Source organism: Macaca mulatta, chromosome 11 (assembly GCF_049350105.2).
Source record: "Macaca mulatta isolate MMU2019108-1 chromosome 11, T2T-MMU8v2.0, whole genome shotgun sequence".
NCBI lineage: Eukaryota > Metazoa > Chordata > Mammalia > Primates > Cercopithecidae > Macaca > Macaca mulatta.
The window spans coordinates 137700319-137719678 of NC_133416.1; the positions used below are offsets into that span (position 1 = coordinate 137700319).

At 49.1% G+C, this 19360-nt stretch overlaps 1 protein-coding gene across 11 annotated transcripts in view; it reads left to right on the plus strand.

Moving 5' to 3' along the window:
* The first annotated feature begins 11178 nt into the window (after positions 1-11178).
* The window catches only part of PIWIL1 (piwi like RNA-mediated gene silencing 1), an 80102-nt gene continuing 71920 nt past the window's right edge, over positions 11179-19360 (plus strand). For 4 of the 11 annotated variants that reach the window (XR_013400589.1, XM_077952790.1, XM_077952793.1 and 1 more), the window contains exons 1-5: positions 11186-11526; positions 15618-15707; positions 16030-16141; positions 18528-18653; positions 19132-19346. Coding sequence is in view for 10 of the 11 variants with exons in the window: in XM_077952790.1 (XP_077808916.1) it covers positions 15630-15707; positions 16030-16141; positions 18528-18653; positions 19132-19346 (531 nt within the window). In the remaining variant the exon portion in view is untranslated. 11 annotated transcript variants of the gene reach the window in all.

The following is a 19360-nucleotide window of genomic DNA, read 5'->3' on the forward strand; positions in this document are numbered from 1 at the left end:
CAACAGTGGCGGCCAGTAGTAATATAGGAGTTAAAAAGAAATTATTTAGGCAGATAGTGAGGGTAAGGAAGTCCTCAGTAAGGTTTTCCTTTTAATGAAAAGCAGCCCCCAGATAATTTTCTTTTCTAACAAAGAGCAGCCTGCAAAATCGAGCGGCAGACATAGACAAGCAAGCTGGATGCTCCGGCGGGTGAATGCCGGCAGCTGTGCCAGTAGGAAAAGGCTACCTGGGGCCAGGCATGTCCTACATGACGGCTGCATCTTCCCTTTGCCTTATCAACCACCGGTACAGTAAGGAGCAGACAACAGGGCGCCAGCCCAGCAGAAAACCTATTTGCATAATAAAAAGATTAGGGTGGGGCAGCTTCTCAGCACCCTATGTAAACGTCACACCTGGTCCAACCAATCACTGGGCCTTATGTAAATCAGACACCGCCTCCACAAGCCAGTCTATAAAAGCCTGTGCACTTTGCTACAGGCTGGATGAGACACCCTTCTCTTTTGCGGGGAAGAGAGCTATTCTCCTTTCTCTTTCTTTTGTCTATTAAACCTCCACTCTTAAACCCATTTCTTATGTGTCCACATCCTTGATTCCCCTGGCGTGAGACAACGAACCTCAGATATTTATCCCAGACAATGGCACCGCTTCAGTAGTGAGGGCTAGAAAGGACTTTTGCCACCCTCTGTAATCTATCAGCCCCACGCGAGCCACCAAATATATATATACACACACACACATGTCTTAGTAACAACAGTGCGCTTGCTGTGCAAACGAGCTTTCAGACAAGTCCCCAGACCGCCTTCACTCAACTGCCTCCCCGTTCCCACCTCCTCAATAGAAATGTCAGAGGTGTCCTGGGTCTTGGTTGGATGCTTCAGCTACAGAAATGCCCGGGGTTGTCAGTCTAGTCCGGTCCAGTTCACAGTCAGGGTCTAGCACCAGGGATTCAGTAGGTCCCGGGACATCCTGATAATGTATGAAAAATCGACTGCATGCTCGTGGATACCTGTTCCCAAAAGCAGGGCCCACAGTGTCTGCATTTCTAAGGGTTAAGAACTACTGCTCTCGCAGACTGAATCCAAGGTTCGTCTCCCGCTAGAGTCTGACCTCTGCTCACCACACTGTACCTGTCATCCCAAAGTTCTGTTTTCAGTGTAAACCTCTAGGACACTTCTGATCTGCACAGGAAGAAAATCCTTACCATGTGCAGTGATGCATCGTGTCAAACAGCTCCACACGATTTATAGCCACCAAAACTGCAGGTATTTTCCTTTAGCTCTTGGTGTTTAAAGAATTGAAGAGATGATGGGTGAAATTTCAAAGGCACCAATAGGTGAATAATTAAATGGTAATATAGATGAGGTTGGCATATCACATCCCAAATCAGTTCTACGTCTGCTACCCAGTCAGTTCATACACTCAACAATTTCTGGAAGATATATTTTACACTGGTGCAAAATCCAGAGTAACTGTGTGACTGAACATGGGGAGAAATGGAAATGTATATCAACAACTTTAATTCTATGTATGTGATTTCAGTATTACCAATTGAGGCAATATGAGTCTTAATATGAATGATAATTTTTCAAAGTAATCTCTTCTGTGAATTCTCTGCATGCTATAGATACTGAAACTTTGCGATTCTTTCTACTAACAGTTAAAGTAATTTGGACAAGGTAGTGTTTGGCTTTGTACAGATTAGAGGCCGTTGAGTGATGGATGGATAACTACAACAAAATTGCTCATTTTAAGGTACTTGTTTACCACAAAACAGTTACCCCTGAAGTTCACCAAGGTAAACTGTATATTGGCCCAAACTGAATGTGTCCCCAACTGAATTCCAAATTTCATTTCTGCTTCAAAACATGTTACTCTGAAAATGTAACTTGGCAGTGTTTCTCAAAGTTTGATCTTGACCAGCTGACATCAGAATCAGCTGGAGAGCCTCTTAAAACTTCAGATGCCAACCGGGTGCGGTGGCTCACGTCTGTAATCCCAGCACTTTGGGAGGCTGAGGCAGGTGGATCACCTGAGGTCGGGAGTTCAAGACCAGCCTGGCTAACATGGTGAAACGCCGTTTCTACTAAAAATACAAAAAATGAGCCAGGCATGGTGGTGGGCATCTGTAGTCCCAGCTACTGGGGAGGCTGAGGCAGGAGAATGGCGTGAACCCAGGAGGCGGAGCTTGCCGTGAGCAGAGATCGCACCACTGCACTCCAGCCTGGGCGACACAGCAAAACTCCGTCTCAAAAAAAAAAAAAAATGAATAAGCTCCCAGGCGGCCCTACTGCACATCGTGAGGTGGGACCCGCTGCATCTTTCGTTAGGGTGCCCTGGGCTGCACCGTCAGAAAGCCCCAGTGTAACTGGCGTGACCAATAAAGAAAATGTATCTGTTGGAATTTTGTTCATGGTCCCAGGAGGTCTAGAGCAGCTCTGGGCACCACATACTTCAAAGCCCAGAGGCAGGAAGAGACCATCTCTTTGTTACGCCCTGTTTTTTCCTTTCCCCGCCCCACCCCCCTTTAATGACCCCAGACAAAACCTTCTTATATGTCTTTGGCCAGGATTGTTTCACATGCTGAGGTCTAAAATACACCATTTACTGGCAGAGGTTTTGGAGCTGCCACATTTGTTTAGAATAATTTCAAACCAACCCTGAGTTACTCAAGGCAGTGGTAACCACCCAACAGTATGCTGAGTTCCAAGAACAGAGGAGGCAGTGAACGATTGTGTGAGGTGATGGACAGCCCGGTTACCCCAATGTGATCCGTAGACATCGTATGAACGTATGAAATATCGTAAGTACCCCCAAAATGTGTACAATTATGACATGTCAATTTCAAAAAGAAAGTAGTAAAAAGTAGTACCAGGAAACTGTGTTCAAACTAATTTGGGCGTAACAGCCAGTAATTATGGCCATTCCAAAACAAAACAAAACTACACAGCTGTTGGGGAGGAAACAGTCTGAGAGAAGGATGCAATATTTGAAGAAGAAATGAACACAACAGGTATTTAAAAATTAAGAATGCCAAAGGCCAGTGACTTCACCCTCGGCCTGACTTCTGAGAGGCACACAAGAGTGGAAATGGACAAAGTGTGTATACTTTGTCTGTTGTGCCAAGGTGTTGCATAAAGCTGAACACTATTACGTATGTTCATGTATTCAAGAAATATTTCCTGACTCCCTTGGAATGCCGGGAACCAGATGCAATGTTGAGTAAGACCAGGATTCTGTCCTCAACACGTTTTCCCAATAAAGAAGGAAACGGGTTAAGTACATGTTTACTTCAATTGCGGTGTGATAAATGCTATTGTAGAGACATAGAAAGGCTGCTAAGGTAAAACTGCAGAGGAGAGACCTTCACCGCAGAGATGCTGATCCACAGAGAGGAAAATCAGGGAAAAACCTCATGGAGGAACGCCCAGGAGCTGAATTTTGAAACTCTCTGTAGCAGGAGCTTGGGGTCCAGATTTGGGGAGAGCCTGGGAAAGGAGCAAAGTCGGACAGGCCGATGGAGGGTGGACCAGCCACGCCACAGAATATGGGTTTGACCTTGCAGCCTAGCAATCTCCAAATACTTTTGATCATGCACCCAGAACAGCCAAAGTTTTGAGCGTGAACACCCAATATATTCATATTTAGTTGCAGTATGCCACTATATATATTTGCAACATGCCACAGTATCAGGCACATAATAAAATATACTGCTCATTAAAGATTAAAAATAAAATAACAGTGAATTAAATACTTTAAACATTTTCATTTGGTAAAAACTTTTTCCCACTACAATAATTATGAATGATACTTATTTCTTTTCAGTTCAACTGTGTGAAATGAAAATAATTCAGCCTTTCCATCTGCCAAAAGGTTGTAGGAGGAGTAGAAAGAAGTGCAGCTATCAGCTCTAACCATTTCTTGGGGTTTGCTGATGTTTGCATTTTCCATGTTTCCCCCCACCCACGATTTCTTTGCAGAGAAATCTTTTCCAACCATTTACTTTTGTGAAGGTTGGTCTAGAGAGAGTTGGGTTAGTAATCCCGGCTGCTGCTGACAGGGTCCGCCAGGCCACAGCAGGTCACCAGAGGACACGAGTCAGAGATGGGGGCTACCAATCCCACCATGCAGTGGGGCTCCCACCCTCCACCCTGGACACTGCAGTTATTCACAGGATGCAGGAACGAAAGGAGGGTACGGGCGTCCCCCGCATCTTACATATGATTAAAGCTTAACTTATTTTCCTATTTTTAGAATCAACTTTGTTCTAAGAAGCTCTCCCCATGCTTCCTGCGGTGGCCTTCCATGCCCTGCTCTAGAGGCCACTGGCGAAGCAACCGGGCCCAGTGCTGGGTGGGTAGGGCCAAGGCCACCGGGAGACACACATATACACTGCGGGGGCTAACACAGGCCAGAGTCGTCCAGGTCTGCTCAGCTGCAGAGGCCTGAGAATCCTGAGAGCGAGAGGGTATCGAGCATCACTCCTGAGCTCTGAGGGTGAGCTCGCTTAGCCCACTGGTTCTCAACTGTAGGGTGAACCAGAATGAACTGGAACCAACCTGGTTGGCAACACACATGGCTGGCTCAGCCCCAGAGTTTTGGATTCAGCAGGTCAGGGCTGGGAGGCAAGGAGTTGCCTGTCCAACAAGTCCCAGTGCTGCTGGAGCTCCAAGCCACACTTGGACTTGGAGAGCCACTTCTTCAGTGCGTCTGCATGAGGAGGCAGGACAGGGACAAACTCCGAAACTCCCGTGGGTGGCTCTAATGACTGGCCACAGCTGGAGGAAGAAACCCATATCACAGAGGGCAAGGGGGATGGTGCTGAGATGGCTGCGGCAGGCTGAGCAACACTTGTGTGGCCCAGGGAAGACAGGTTGTCTGAAAAGAGCCACTGGGATTAGAAACCAAGAGGGTTCCGGAGCCCATGGAGGCCTCTGAGAAACAAAACCACACTGTGGGAGGGCAAGACGTGGACGTGGGGCCTAAGAAACTGTTCTTTCAAGAAGACGGACTCTGGAGGGAAAAGACCTAAAGGAGGAACCATAGGGATTCATTTTTGTTTTACCTTGTTTCCCCCCCCAATTGTTTTTATTGTGGCAAAATACACAGAACATAACATGTGCCATTTAAATCCTTTTAGTGTGTACAGTGCAATGGTGTGAAATTCATTCATAACGTTGTCATGTCAGACAACCGCCACCACCACCAGAGCTCTTTCCATCTTGCAAAACTGAAACACTGTCCCCACCGTTCCCCTCCCCCAGCCCCGGCAACCCCGCGCTACTGTCTGTCCCTGACTTTGACAACACTAAGTGCCTCCTAGAAGTGGAATCATATTTGTCTGTTTGTCATTGGCTTACTTCGCTGAGCTTAATGTCCTCAGGGTTCATCCACGTTGCAGGGTTCCCTTCCTTTCTAAGGCTGATAATACCCACTGCACGGATGACCCCGTTCTGCTCATTATTCATCAATGGAAACACTCTTGGGTTGGGTCCACATATTAACTCTTTAATAATGCTACTATGAACAGGGGGTACAAATATCTCTTTGAGACCCTTGTTTTGCTTCGTTCTTAAAGACAAGGATAACTAGTAAGACCCTGTCTCTTAAAAAGTAAAAAGGAAATATTAGCCGGCTGTAGTGGCCCACGCCTGTGGTCCCAGCTACTTAGCAGGCTGAGGTGGGAGGATCGCTTGAGCCCAGGAGGTCGCGGCTGCAGTGAGCTATGATTGCACCACTAAACTCCAGGCTGGCTGACAGAGCAAGACCCTGTCTTAAAATGAAATACAATATACAAAAATAAAATAATAAAGAAAATTGACGAAGACAGCTAGACAACGTTGCAATGTCAAGGAGGAAGCCCCGAGAGAGAAGTGTTGAGAAGAAGGGGAATTTGGAAGAGAGGAGAATCTTTGAGGAAGCAAGAAGGGGGACCCTAGAACTGAGCTAAAGGGATTCAACGTGACGAGGCAGGCACAGATGTGGCATGGGCAGCTCACAGACCCTGGCCTCAGTTTTCTCAGGGGGAACACCAGGGTCAGAGGCTCTGGGGCCTGTGAAGGTCAGGAACACCATGAGAGGCGTGGAAAATGGAATTAACTGGAAAGGAGAGGAGGAAAGGATGACCATGGACTGTGTCCCCGCAGGCAACACTCTGTAGTCTGGTGCAGGCCCCTGGGTGTGGGGGGCTGGGATCCCCAAATCGGTTGGGGGTGGCAGAAAGGCCACAGTGCAGAGGTGTTGACAGTATGGAGGGGCATGTGGGGGAAGAGGCAATGTCCCCAGGGTCTGGCTAGTGTTGGAGTAGAGGGCTGTGGATTGAACTCAGTTCACAGATACTCTGAGCAAACTCATGACATGCAGATCCCTGGGCTCCACCACCAAGGGATCCGGATACAGCAGGCCTGGGCAGGGCCTGGGAATCTGCATTTCTATCAGGCTTCCAGGCGAAGCCGATGCTGATACATTCCACAGGGTGCACTTGGACACGTGTCCATCTGGTCCAACATGCTCATCGTCTAGCGTGGAAAAAAGAATGCAGAGAGCTTAAGCGAACAGAACAGAACCCAGTTCCTGGGGAGCCAGGTCAGGACCCCCTGCCTCCACCACCCTACCCACCCCAAAACATCCCCCTTGTGGCCAGACTGTGATATTCAGGATTTGTTCACATTTTGTATACAGAGAACACACGAACTTCAGCCTTACCAATCGCTCTTTCCCTCTGGATGAATATTCCCGGATAAACTGCTTGGGTACACCTGCCATTGCCATGCTGTCCTTCTAGTTAGTCCCTCTAGATCAGGGGCCTCAGGGCCAGGGAAGAGGCTGGGCAGCTCTTCAATTCAGCCCAATCAGAACCACATGATGAATATGAAGGGAGAAGGGAAATGTTCTGAAAAATTACATTGGAGGGATTCACAGGAATTACCTTAGATCTTGTTTTTCAACTCCATCTCTTCCTTTACAACCAAAATCTGGATCATGGGTTTAAAGGGGCTTTGAGATCCTTGAATGAAAGGAACTAGGTCAAGGCTTGCTCTGTGTATGTGGTTTTCTGCTTTAAAAACTTGGGAAACTGGTTGGTTACAGAATATAGTTGAAAGCTCTGGACACAGTGTTCAGGGTTCATGATGAGTTTCTTTTCCATCTAGTCCCTGTCACCCCCAGCACAATCTACCCAGATCATATTTTCAGCTTTACATGAAGTAACTTGGGATTTTTCTGTTCTCTGTTTCCCTTCCCTGGGATGTTCCTCCGCCCAACACTAGTGAGTGCTGGTGGCCATTCCTAAAAATGCATCAGAAATGTCCAAGTTTCCTGCTTCCCTTTAAAAACATTTGAGCTGTCCACCAATAGATGAATGGAATAAACAAAATGTGGTCCATCCAAACAGCAGAGGAAGATCCAGCCATAAGGAGGACGGAAACTCTGACACGGGCTACGATGTAGGTGAGCCTTGAGAATACGGCGCTGAGAGAAAGAAGCCCGACACAAACAGACACCTAGTGTATGACCCCTTTTCTATGAAATCAACAGAAAAGGAGACAGAAAGATTTGTGGCTGCCAGGGTAGTGGGGAGAGAGGGAGCTGGAGAGTGACAGTTTTATTTTGGGATGATGAAAATGTTTGGAACTAGAGGTAAGGGGTTGCATAACATTATGAATGCATTAAATATCATGGAATTGTTCACTGTAAAATAGTTAATGTCGTGTTATGTGAATTTCACCTCAATTAAAAAAAAAATAGCCAACCAAAGCCATCAGGTGAGGCCCAGCAAATCTGAGCCTTCATTCTCCCCTGGTAACTGGCTAGGGCTCAGCAGCCACTGGCCCTTCAGGTCAGCATCCACGTTCCCAATTGCCACAGTCCCTGCTTCCCTTGTTGAGCCATCAGCGGGAGGACAGAGTGTTTTATTCACAGCACTTAACAAGGTGCATTCAGCAGTCCAGATGCTCACATTTCCTTGCCTGCCAACTTCTAGAACCCGGTCTGTCCCTTCTGCAGCATCATCCCCTGTGACTCCCCTGCCTGGACCTGGTGTTCCTCCTGTGCTGGATGACATGCAGTTCTCTAAATACCTCACATGTGCTCAGCCCAACACGCCCCGCCATGCCGATCCTCCTGCTGCAAACCCAAATCAGCCTTTAGGGCTTCAGCAGCATTGAGTCACGAAGCATCCCTCAGCAACCTCCCTCTGAGCACCCACAGGATTGGTGGCACTCTGTTCACCTTCCTTGGTGGGTGCACCCCTCCAGATGTGGCTCCCGAAAAAAGAATCTGTATCTATTCATTTTTATGCTACAAATAGCATAGCATTCATAGCTTCTGATCCCAGAAGGGGTCCTGGTTGTGCTGTCAACATAGAAACTTTTAAAGGTCACATTTTTTCCCTTGAATTTCTTTTCAATTTTTCTTTGAGTTTTCCTATTTAAATGTTAAGTGAGCTTCTTGCGACATGATGTTTACACTCTCAGAAGAATTAGGGGTTTTGCCTCTGTCTTGTTATATCACAACACATGTCTTTAGAAACTATTTCATACTTCACACACAAAGACACTCCAGCGATGTTCTTTACCAGAGGCAAGGAGTTTAGGCTTATAGAGAAAATAAAGCAGAGGGAAAAGTGTTATTTCTACAGTGTAAGGTCCATTCATGGTATTTTTCTCCCGAGTTGAGGCTGTAAACATGTTTCTAGTTTTATAGCTCCATCTGCTGGCAGGTTTCAGAACGTTTCTCATCAACACCTTAAATCCTCGGAAAAGTTATGTTCACATTGTATTCCAAAAGGCAACATTTAGTTTTTACAAAGCGAACGCCTTTGGAAAGCTATTTTTCTTTCATACTACCGACTTCCAATGCCTTCTGACCTCGCCCCAAGTTTATCAGGCTTCTCTGAGCGTAAGAATAACAATGGTACTTCTTAAAATTCCTTGCACCCATCCCAGACCTCCTGGAATCAGCATGATCTGGGAGTCTGTATTATTTGGAAATTCCCTCAGTGAATGCTTACACTCAGGCTAGTGTGGGAAACGCTGACATCTAACCTGCCCCTTTCATGGCACAGATGAGACATAAGATTTGGAAGGTGACTTGGGGAGCCATCAGCCCTCTCCAGCCCCCAATTCCCAAGCATCTGCTTTTAAGTATGAGTGATAAGCAATATGTAGGCTGGGCTCAGTGGCTTATGCCTGTAATCCCTGCACATTGGGAGGCCAAGATGGGTGGATCGCTTGAGCCCAGAAGTTTGAGACCGGCCTGGGCAACATGATGAAACCCTCTTTCTACAAGAAATACACAAAAATTAGCTGGGTGTGGTGGCACACACCTGTAGTAACAGCTACAGGGGAGGCTGAGGCAGGAGGATCACCTGAGCCCAGGAGGTCGGGGCTGCAGGGAACCATGATCACACCATTGCACTCCAGCCTGACTGAGACAGACCCTGTCTCAAAACAAAACAAAGAACACAAAATTATGTGGGCATGGTGGTGGGTGCCTATATGTAGTCCCAGCTACTGAGGAGGCTGGGAGGTTGCAGTGAGCCGAGATCTTGCCACTGCACTCCAGTCTGGGCAACAGAACGAGACTCCGTCTCAAAAAAAAAAAAAAAAAAAAAAGGTAAAAGCACTATATTTACCGTATAAATGCAGCTTTAAAACTTTTCTGCAGAGGCGACCATATTTCTACTACCTCCTACAATCATTTTTATAGTTCTGGAACATAACAAGTCAGGCAGTTAGTGAGCCTCGGTCCCACTTCCACCTTGACAAATAAACCTGTTCTATCTTACAATATTTCCGGTTGTTTTGTGGCTGTTGGCTTTGCCTCAATGAGGAAATTAACTCCTATGGAGGGCACCTAGCTCGGCGTAGATCCGGTCAGTACCACCTGCGACGCCTTGGAAATGCAGCCGGCGGGCCCCACCTGCGGAACCTGCAGCCCGGAATCTCTGGTCTGCGTCCCAGCCTGCCCTGCAGGTGATCTCCCTCAGGTGAGGGCTGAGAACCCCTGCGGTCCACGTTGGCAGGCACCCAAGGCACAAGTCATTGAAAGCTAAGGTTCTAGGTAACGGCCGCCTGGCATCTTAGACTTGCATTGCAGCTTTATTTACTTTGGAGGCAAAGTTCAAATCTCTGTGTGATGAGTGAAAGAGCTTTCGACGTTAAGGGCCAGCCCAAGATCGAGTCCACTGTGGGGCGCTCGGTGCCCATGTGGCCACAATTTCGAGGTCCATGGAGGGTCAGCTTCGTGCACCGCTGCCCCGTTCCATGAGCTAGTAAAGAACTGGCCCGACCCTGTGTCGGCCTGCAGGGGGCTCGCACTGGGGTACTGCAGGAGCCAAGCCAGAGAAGGCCAGGGTCTGGGCGAAGCATAAGAGGAACAGGGCGGGGCCTGGGTGGGGCGGGCTGGGGCCTGTGGGGAGGGGACAGGGCATGTGCGGGGTGTCTGGCGGGACCAGGCGCGGTCTTGGAGGGGTGGGGTCGGGGCCTGTGGGGCCTGTGCGGGGTGTGTGGGCGGGGCCAGGCGGGGTCTCCGAGGGGCAGAGGCGAGGCCTGTGAGGCGGGGGCGGGGCCTGTGGGGCGGGGCGTGCTTGGCCTGTGGGGCTTGTCCCGGGTGTCTGGGCGGGGCCAGGCGGGGTCTCCGAGAGGCAGAGGCGAGGCCTGTGAGTCGGGGGCGGGGCCCGTGAGGCGGGGCCGGGCCTGTGGGGCGGGGGCGGGGCCTTGGGGCGGGGCGTTCCTGGCTTGTGGGGCCTGTGCCGGGTGTCTGGGCGGGGCCAGGCGGGGTCTCCGAGGGGCAGAGGCGAGGCCTGTGAGGCGGGGCCGGGGCCCGTGAGGCGGGGGCGGGGCCCGTGAGGAGGGGCGTGCCTAGCTTGTGGGGCCTGTGCCGGGTGTCTGGGCGGGGCCAGGCGGGCCCTGTGAGGCGGGGGCGGGGCCTGTGGGGCCTGTGCGGGGTGTCGGGGAGGGACCAGGCGGGGTCTCCGAGGGGCAGAGGCGAGGCCTGTGAGGCGGGGCTGGGGCCCCTGAGGCGGGGGCGGGGCCCGTGAGGCGGGGGCGGGGCCCGTGAGGAGGGGCGTGCCTAGCTTGTGGGGCCTGTGCCGGGTGTCTGGGAGAGGCCAGGCGGGCCCTGTGAGGCGGGGGCGGGGCCTGTGGGGCCTGTGCGGGGTGTCGGGGAGGGACCAGGCGGGGTCTTGGAGGGGCGGGGCCCGGGCCGCGGCCTGTGGGGCGGGCTCATCTGGTCCCGCGCCCGCTACATTGAAAACCGCCATTCGCTGGGCAGCCAATGAGGGCGTGGCGCGCGCCGCTTTCCGCCGTTACTGGGCGTATGGTGCGCTGCCACGAGGCCGGCGTCTGGAATGAAGTGTTCATCCGCCCAGGAAAAGAGCGCCGGTTGCCCGCCGCCCGCCTGTCCCTGGCTTTCTCGGGAACCCAGCGCGGAAGGCGAGGTGGGCGCAGGCCGCAGGAGGTCCTGGGAAGTCGGCGGCGCGGAGGGATCTCCGCGGGAGCCGTTGGGGCTGTTGGCCTCGGGTTAAGGTGCGAGGACCAGGACTAGGGCGAGGGCGGCCGTCCAAGGTGCGGGGCGAGGCTGAGGTGTTAGGTGTGCGGGGACCGGGGTGCGGGGGCGGCGGCCGGGGGTCCGGGATGTGGAGGTGAGGCCCGAGGTGTGGGGACGGGGGTGCGGGGGCGAGGTCGCAGGTGTGGGGGATGCAGGAGCCGGGTGCGGGGATGAGGTCCCAGGTGCAGGGGATGCAGGAGCCCTGGTGCAGGGGCAAGGTTGCAGGTGCGGGGGCTGCAGGGGCGAGGTGTCAGGTGTGGGGGGTGCGGGACCAGGGTGAGGCGATGAGACCCGCCTAGCGGGGGCTGTGGCGCCGGGGTGCGGGGGCGAGGACCCAGGTGCCGGGGATGCAGGGACCAGGGTGCGGGGGCGAGGTCGCAGGTGCGGGGGGTGCAGGGGCCAGGGTGCGGGGGCGAGGTCGCAGGTGCGGGGGGTGCAGGGGCCAGGGTGCGGGGGCGAGGTCTCAGGTGTGGGGGTGCGGTGCCGGGGTGAGGCGCTGAGGCCCGACTTGCCGGGGCTGTGGCGCCGGGGTGCGGGGGTACAGGGGCCGGGGTGCGGGGGTACAGGGGCCGGGGTGCGGGGGTGAGGTCCCAGGTGCGGGGGGTGCAGGGGCCGGGGTGAGAGGCTGAGGCCTGAGTTGCTGGGGGTGCGGGGGTCGGGGACAGAGGTCTCCGCAGTGGCGGCAGTGCCTGAAACTGCGGGGACCCGGGAGCCCTGCAGGAGGGCCTTCGGGACGTCCCGCCTGACCCACGCGGCCGCGGGAAGCGATCTCTGCGGAGGGCGAGGCCCCTTTCCCGCGTCTGCAGCCGCTGCGCTGCGTCCCCGGGAGCCTTGGGAGCCGGACGTTGGGAAGAGGACGGAGCTCCGGAGGACCGCAAGTGAGGCGGCGACCGCAAGGGCCGGGCTCTGCGAGGCTCGGGGGTTCTCGCGGGTGCTGGCGGCCGGGCCCCTGGCACCTGTGGAGGGAAAGGGGCGGCGGGGCGGCGGGGGCCTTGGGAGCTCCCGGGATGGATGCTCTTGCTGTCTTCAGCCCCTGCGGCCTCCAAGGTAAAGCCGGCTGGAGCCCTGCGCAGCCTGTTCTCTGCGCGCTTTCCTTTTCGTTTTTAAGTTGTGGCCAGAGAGACCCCGCTGGCATAGAATGTACCGCCCAACGGTTTTCGGCGTGTGGCGCGGTGGTGGTTCCCACGTGCATGGCGTCGTCCTGAGCTCAGCGCCGGAGGCATGTTGTTAGGTTGAAGAGCCTTTGGCAGAGCTGGTAATGAATCGGGCATGTGATTTCCAGCGAGTGTGGTTATTGGAAGCACACACTTGTTTTTTGACTTTAAGAATTCGATATCCAGACTGAGGTGGTTTTGAGATTGGCAGGAGATAAAGCTGAAAACCGGAGTTGTGCTGGGAAACCTGGACGTAGAGCGCTGGGCCCGCCAGGTATTTAGTGACCAGCACAACGCGCCGCCCTGGGTTTCAGGCCCTGGAGATGATGAGAATCAGCTGGAGGGCTGCTTCCAGCCGGCTGCTAACTCGCCAGGGCTGAGAGCCGCTCCCCACCCCGTCATTTCTGTTACCAGCCAGTCCAAATGCTGCCTGTCAGGGAACAGGCTTTGAGAACTGCATTTCCTGCTGGAGATGAGAGTTCAGCTCGTCCCTGTTTTTTTTTTAATCACTATTTCACACCATTGTTTGTAAGGTGTCAAGCGGCCATCTGGGTGCAAAGGCGTCAATTGTAATTCGCAGCCTAGTTGGAGAAGCTATGGAGTGCAGGGATGTGCAGAGGGAGAAAGCGGGTTACCATGTAGTAGAGTGACCGTGGCCACGCCGGGGAAACGGCTTTCAGAGAAGGGGGCAAGGGATGGCCTGCGAGCTGGTCCTTAAGTGGTTCACTGGATTCTTGTGGTTTCAGAGGAGGGCGAGGCTTTGTTTAGCAGAGACTGTGCCGTGGTATAGGGTAAGTCACGGAATTGATTGTGATAGGAAGCAAGTAGCGTTTGCTGGCGTCTCAGGCAGGTGCTTTCAGACTGATCTCTAGATCCGCAGTCCCCAATCTTTTTGGCACCAGGGACCGATTTCGTGGAAGACAATTTTCCCACTGACCGGTAGGGGATGGTTTCAGGATGAAACGGTTCCACCTCAGATTATCAGGCATTAGATTCTCATCAGGAGCATGCAAGCCAGATCCCTGGCACGCCCACTTCACAGTAGGGTTCACACTCCTAGGAGAGTCTGATGCCTCCACTGATCTGACAGGAGGGGCGCTCAGGCCGTCATGTTTGCTGCCGCTGCTCACCTCCTGCTGTGTGGCCTGGTTCCCGTACGGGTCCATGGCCGGCGGGCTAGGGACGCTGCCTGTGGATTATCCGCAAGAGACTGTCATGCACCATGTGCCCAGTGTGTAAACTGAGTATGCATACGTAACCATTGTCATGATGCACACATTGTAAAATAAATATAAAGCAGTTTAACATGAGGTTTAAAGTTAGTTGTAATATGCTGGCACCTCAGCGGATTATCTTGTGTAAACTCCTTTGGAAATTGCTGCTTTAGAGTAGGGGGTCTTATACGATGAATGTTTGCTTTAATCCTGTAAAATACAATAGGAAGTCAGAGGTTTTTAAAATTGAAAAATGGCATTAGATTTGTCTTTCTGTGAAGATCATGAAGCCAAGAATTTTAGAAGCTGTTAAAATTCAAAGGATGAAAAAGATAACGTGACTTAAGGCAGAGTGATGGTAAATGATGTCATCGCCTGCCCCATGTAGAACCTTTGATGGTTTCTCATGTGTTGAGTATCCAAGCTGTCTGCAGGACCCTGAGCGGTCTGCTCCCTGTCCACATGAATTCCTCTGCTCCCCTTGTTCCTTCCCTTTCCAGTCCCACTGGGCGTCTTTTGGTTCTGCATCCAATTCAAGCACTTATGTGTGGGTTGTTACCGCTTGTGTGGAAGACTGGTACCACCCTGCCTTCCGATTCCTGATTCTCCATTTCAGCTTAAGTCTTGTTACAGGCAGGCCTCTTTAGGGTTTACATCAGTTCCTGCTTTCTTTTTGGTAAGAACATTCTGCTTATTTCCTTCATCACACTTTTTAACACGTGGAGTTATGAGTTTACCTGCCCTTTCCATTAGGGCTGATGTTTGTTGACTGCTCACCGGAGGTCAGTGTGAGTTCTCATTTGATCCTCACCATTGACTTGTGCAGTAGGTTATTCCAACCATTGGACAAAGAGTCACAGGCTATGTCGTTTTCTCATGTTGTCTAAAATGTGAAGGAGTTGGGCTCAGGCAGTTGAGCTCCGGGGCCTCTACGCTTAATAGCCTGATGACACTGTGTACCACCGCGGCGAGGGTGAGAGGCTGTCATAGCTGAGCCCAAAGCTGATCCCAGCTCACAGGAAGCCCTTAGTGCCACCATGATGTTGAAGAAATGGGGAGAATGGTCCTGGCAGATGTAGGAGAAATAAAGTAGTTTTGAAATCAATGACTCCATTCTTTTTATGTAGATACAATGTAGGTGGTGGTATCACTCCCCAAGAATGAGATTATGGGACATGAGGGAGAAGAGATAGTAGTTTGGGTATGTTCAGCGTAAGCCACACATGGAACTCTGGGAAGATCCAGGAGAACTCATTATGTATGCAGAAGGATTATCTAAGGGGCCTGGCGGGACACTTGCCACAAGTGCCCTGTTTCTGTGTGTGTGTGTGTGTGTGTATGTGTGTGTATATGTATCTCCAAATAGGAAAGAAAGAACCAGCCACCAGCATGTTAATTCTTTCAGCACTTTCTCCTCCTAAGTCTGTTTATAATAAATAATCCAAATGAAAAACTAAGTCTTCTATTAAAATACGTTTTCCCCTTTGGCCCTACAGCAGTGCCCAGTGCAAGGCAGGCAACTGAGTTTGTTGAATGTAGGAACGTTACATTAAACAACTGTCATTACAGATTAGAAGGATACATACTAATTGCCTGGCGAGCTTACTTTTTAATCTCAAAGAAGTTTGAAGTAACACTGTAGAAACGGTCAAATGCGGTTGCCTCCATTGAGTATTGTCTTCAAGATTGTTTCCTCTCCAGAAATAGAAAAAAATGACTGGGCGAGCCAGAGCCAGAGCCAGAGGAAGGGCCCGCGGTCAGGAGACAGTGCCACTGGTGGGCTCCACTGCTGTGAGTGTTTCACCGATTCTGACTACAGAAAATGTCCTTGAATCTTGATCAGCCTAGGCTGTTGAAAATAAACTAAAGACTGTGCTGGGAAGGATATAGGGAGTGAGCAAGGCAGATCATGTCCTGTTTCCTCAGGATATTAGAAGCTGATTCCTGACTTTATTTGGTGACTCTTCTCTCACATTTCTTTTTAAGAATAAAATATTTGACTATTAATCTAGATAGGTGTTGGTTGAATTCCTGAGACTTAAGACTGGACATTTTCTCTGGTGTCTGTGACCGCTTGACAAAAAGAATGTTCTTTATTTTTCTATAACTGCAGAGTCAGCAACCTGGTTATATTCAGCCTAGGTCTCAGCAGCCACCGGCAGAGGGGGAGTTATTTGGCCGTGGACGGCAGAGAGGAACAGTAGGAGGAACAGCCAAGTCACAAGGTGAAGAGAAAGTAACAGGAGGTCTTAACAGCTGTGTTCAACACATGCAGCAAATTTTACTGAATTAAAACTTGGTACAAAAATTTGTGCTGAAACTGTTTAAGAAACATTTCCTTATAATGTTGCCGTAACACGCAAGTACAATTGTGGAAAATACTTAAATCTAATTTCTTAAACATTCTGTGTGTCAGTCTTCACCAGTAAATGACTTTAAAAGAAAATGGTTACTCAGGATTTCAAATTTAACTCTCTGAAACGGTTCCCTATCTGTAACGAGGTAGTGTCTACCTGTAGAGGCAAAGATCACTGTGGCCATTAACTAATACGTGGGATAACAAATGAAGGCCCTGTTTTGTTATCTTTCACTGCTCTTTGGAGATTATATCTGAGAATTGCTTGTCACGGTAAATGCTCAAGTACCTATTGTTTTGTAGAAATTAATATACGTTTAACAGATTATTGCCAATTAGACATTGTTTGGACCTTGATTTTCCTTCTGTAAAGGGGATGTGGATGCACCGAAAGGTTCTTAAACAGCACAGTGGCGTGAGCTCTGATTTGTGTTTGAAATAAATCGCTCTGGGAGCTGCATGGAAGGGGGAATTAGCAAGGTTCCCCGTCTTGTCCGTTCTGAAATCTGTCCTCTTCGAGTGACAAAATCAAGCTTTGGCTCAGTGTCATAGCAGTACTGTATATCTCAAGCAGAACAGATTTCATCATTGTTTTATTCAGAAACTGGCAATTGGATTTTTGCATCCAGAACCAAATTTTTCAAGACAAATTAAAAATTTTTAAGGAAAAAATCAGCCTTTATGACCCTTCAGTATCATCAGGTTGGATTCAGTATGCATGATTTAGTGTAGTTACTCACCCAGTGCCATCAATACTTTAAACCAAGTCTCTGGGATAAAAAACTCACTAAGAGAGACAAACATGAACGGTTACATATTTAAAGGATTTTTAGGTAGAGCCCCCTCCAAATCATGAGTTACATATTTAGAGGATCTTTAGGTAGAGCCCCCTCCAAATCATGAGGTACAGAAACTAACATGGAAGCGCCTTTTAAAGTGCTTTAGATGTGATATTTAAAACTTATTGCATGCCTGTGATGCTTATTCTCAATTTTTCAGGTGAAAGAATCAACGCTCATGTTAAATAACTGGTTTCCAAAGTACAGCAAGAACTGAAATATTTTAAGCCACTGTTATTTCTCTGAGGAAGTCTAGAAAGTAGGCAGTTCTGGTGTTTGTGGTCAGAAGAGAACTGGACTCTGATCTTTTTGTTCTTTTGTCCTGGGCCCATGACGGCCATAATTAAGACCTCTGTTTGGTTCAGAACTTCTGTATTCGAGCCCTCCCTGCCAGATCCAGATTCCAGGCTCCATGGGCAGGGCAAAGGGGCAGGAAGTACAAAAGTCACAAGTCAGCTATTGGCTCTCTTATGGAATGTTTCCAAAAGTGTCATCCTACAATTTCTGCTTAAGTCTCTTAGGCCATCCCTAACCATGGGGAGGGTGGAAATTTTGGTCTATTTAAGTATATTATTCCCAAAATAGAATTTTTTTTTTTAAATGAGGGATTGGTTATTGGAGAGTCAACTGGTAATCTCTGTTACAAAAGATAACATGCCTATTAATTGACAGCTGGAATTTTAACACTTGACTACAAAGTTCATATTGGTTTTTTGGCTCACATCATATTGTTGATCTGAGATAATTGTATAATTTCAGCAAATCAAATGACTTGAATAATTTAGGTTCTTATAACCACAGCTTGTAGCAGTAAGCATGAACTGATTAGTCACAAGCTTATTACCTATTACCAGCATGAGATGCGTGTCATGGCCATAGAATATGTACAGGCGCAGAAATCCATTCTTCTGATTCTGAATGGAATCAGGTAGTGAGGAAGTTGCATTTTAGATGTAAGTTTTCTAATCCAGGTTACAGATTTAAACCCTCTAAACCACCAATTTCTGTAGCTGTAATTGCATCATGACAGACTGTGGAAAATACATGAAGACCTTTAGATAGTTATTAGACTTACAATACAGAAAAATATTTTCCCAGTCAGCAAACATCTGCTCCTCCACTCTCGCACCACAGTCCCACCGGCTTGATCTTTTCAAGGTGTACATCTCTTGAAAGAGTGCATCTGCAACTTCCCAGCACAGTGACAAGAAAGCCTTTATGAATGAAGTTATAAATAGGAAACCGTTCTCTCGTTAGGCTGGCAGATACCGAAAACATGTTGATAGGATTGTTTTATGTATTGTCTTCTACACCTCAGTATCCTTTGGATTACGTATATTAGCACTGTGGGAGTTAATGTTGTCATCCTTTACTTCGTACTTTATTTCAAGTAGATAATTTTTCTTCTTTTTTAAGAACTCCAGATATCTGCTGGATTTCAGGAGTTATCATTAGCAGAGAGAGGAGGTCGTCGTAGAGATTTTCACGATCTTGGTGTGAATACAAGGCAGAACCTAGACCATGTTAAAGAATCAAAAACAGGTAGGTTAATTAAGAATAAGTTTTTGTGAGATTACATCTCAGGTACACAGGACAGTGAACTGAGGCACTTTAGTTTAGGTGTTTATTCGGTCAAGGATCCTGCATGGCTTTTGCATTTTCCTCTCTCTGTTTCTTTTGGCGTTGATGAAATAGGTTATAGATAATATCTTGAACTGCACATTTTGAAACGTCATCTCATTAAATATTAATAGATCACTTTCAAAACTCTTTGCCATGAAGAGATTTGGTTGGTTTTGTTGCAAAATTATTTGTAAATTAGTCTAAGGAAGCTCCGTTTCTAAATGTATGCTTCTTTAGAAATTCACCTAAAGAGGTAGACTAGTGGTCTCCAGAGTCGGATGCTGTCTGCTGCTCTTAGCCTTGGTTTACGGAACTGTGCCTGCCTTGTCATGGTGGGAAGGTTTCAAGGAAAAATAAACTTGATATTTTGTTAATTGACTGTAACTTGCTTTTCCAGGTTCTTCAGGCATCATAGTGAGGTTAAGCACTAACCATTTCCGACTGACATCCCGTCCCCAGTGGGCCTTATATCAGTATCATATTGACTATAACCCACTGATGGAAGCCAGACGACTCCGTTCAGCTCTTCTCTTTCAACATGAGGATCTCATTGGAAAGTGTCATGCTTTTGATGGAACAATATTATTTTTACCTAAAAGACTACAGCAAAAGGTTATTTGGCAAAA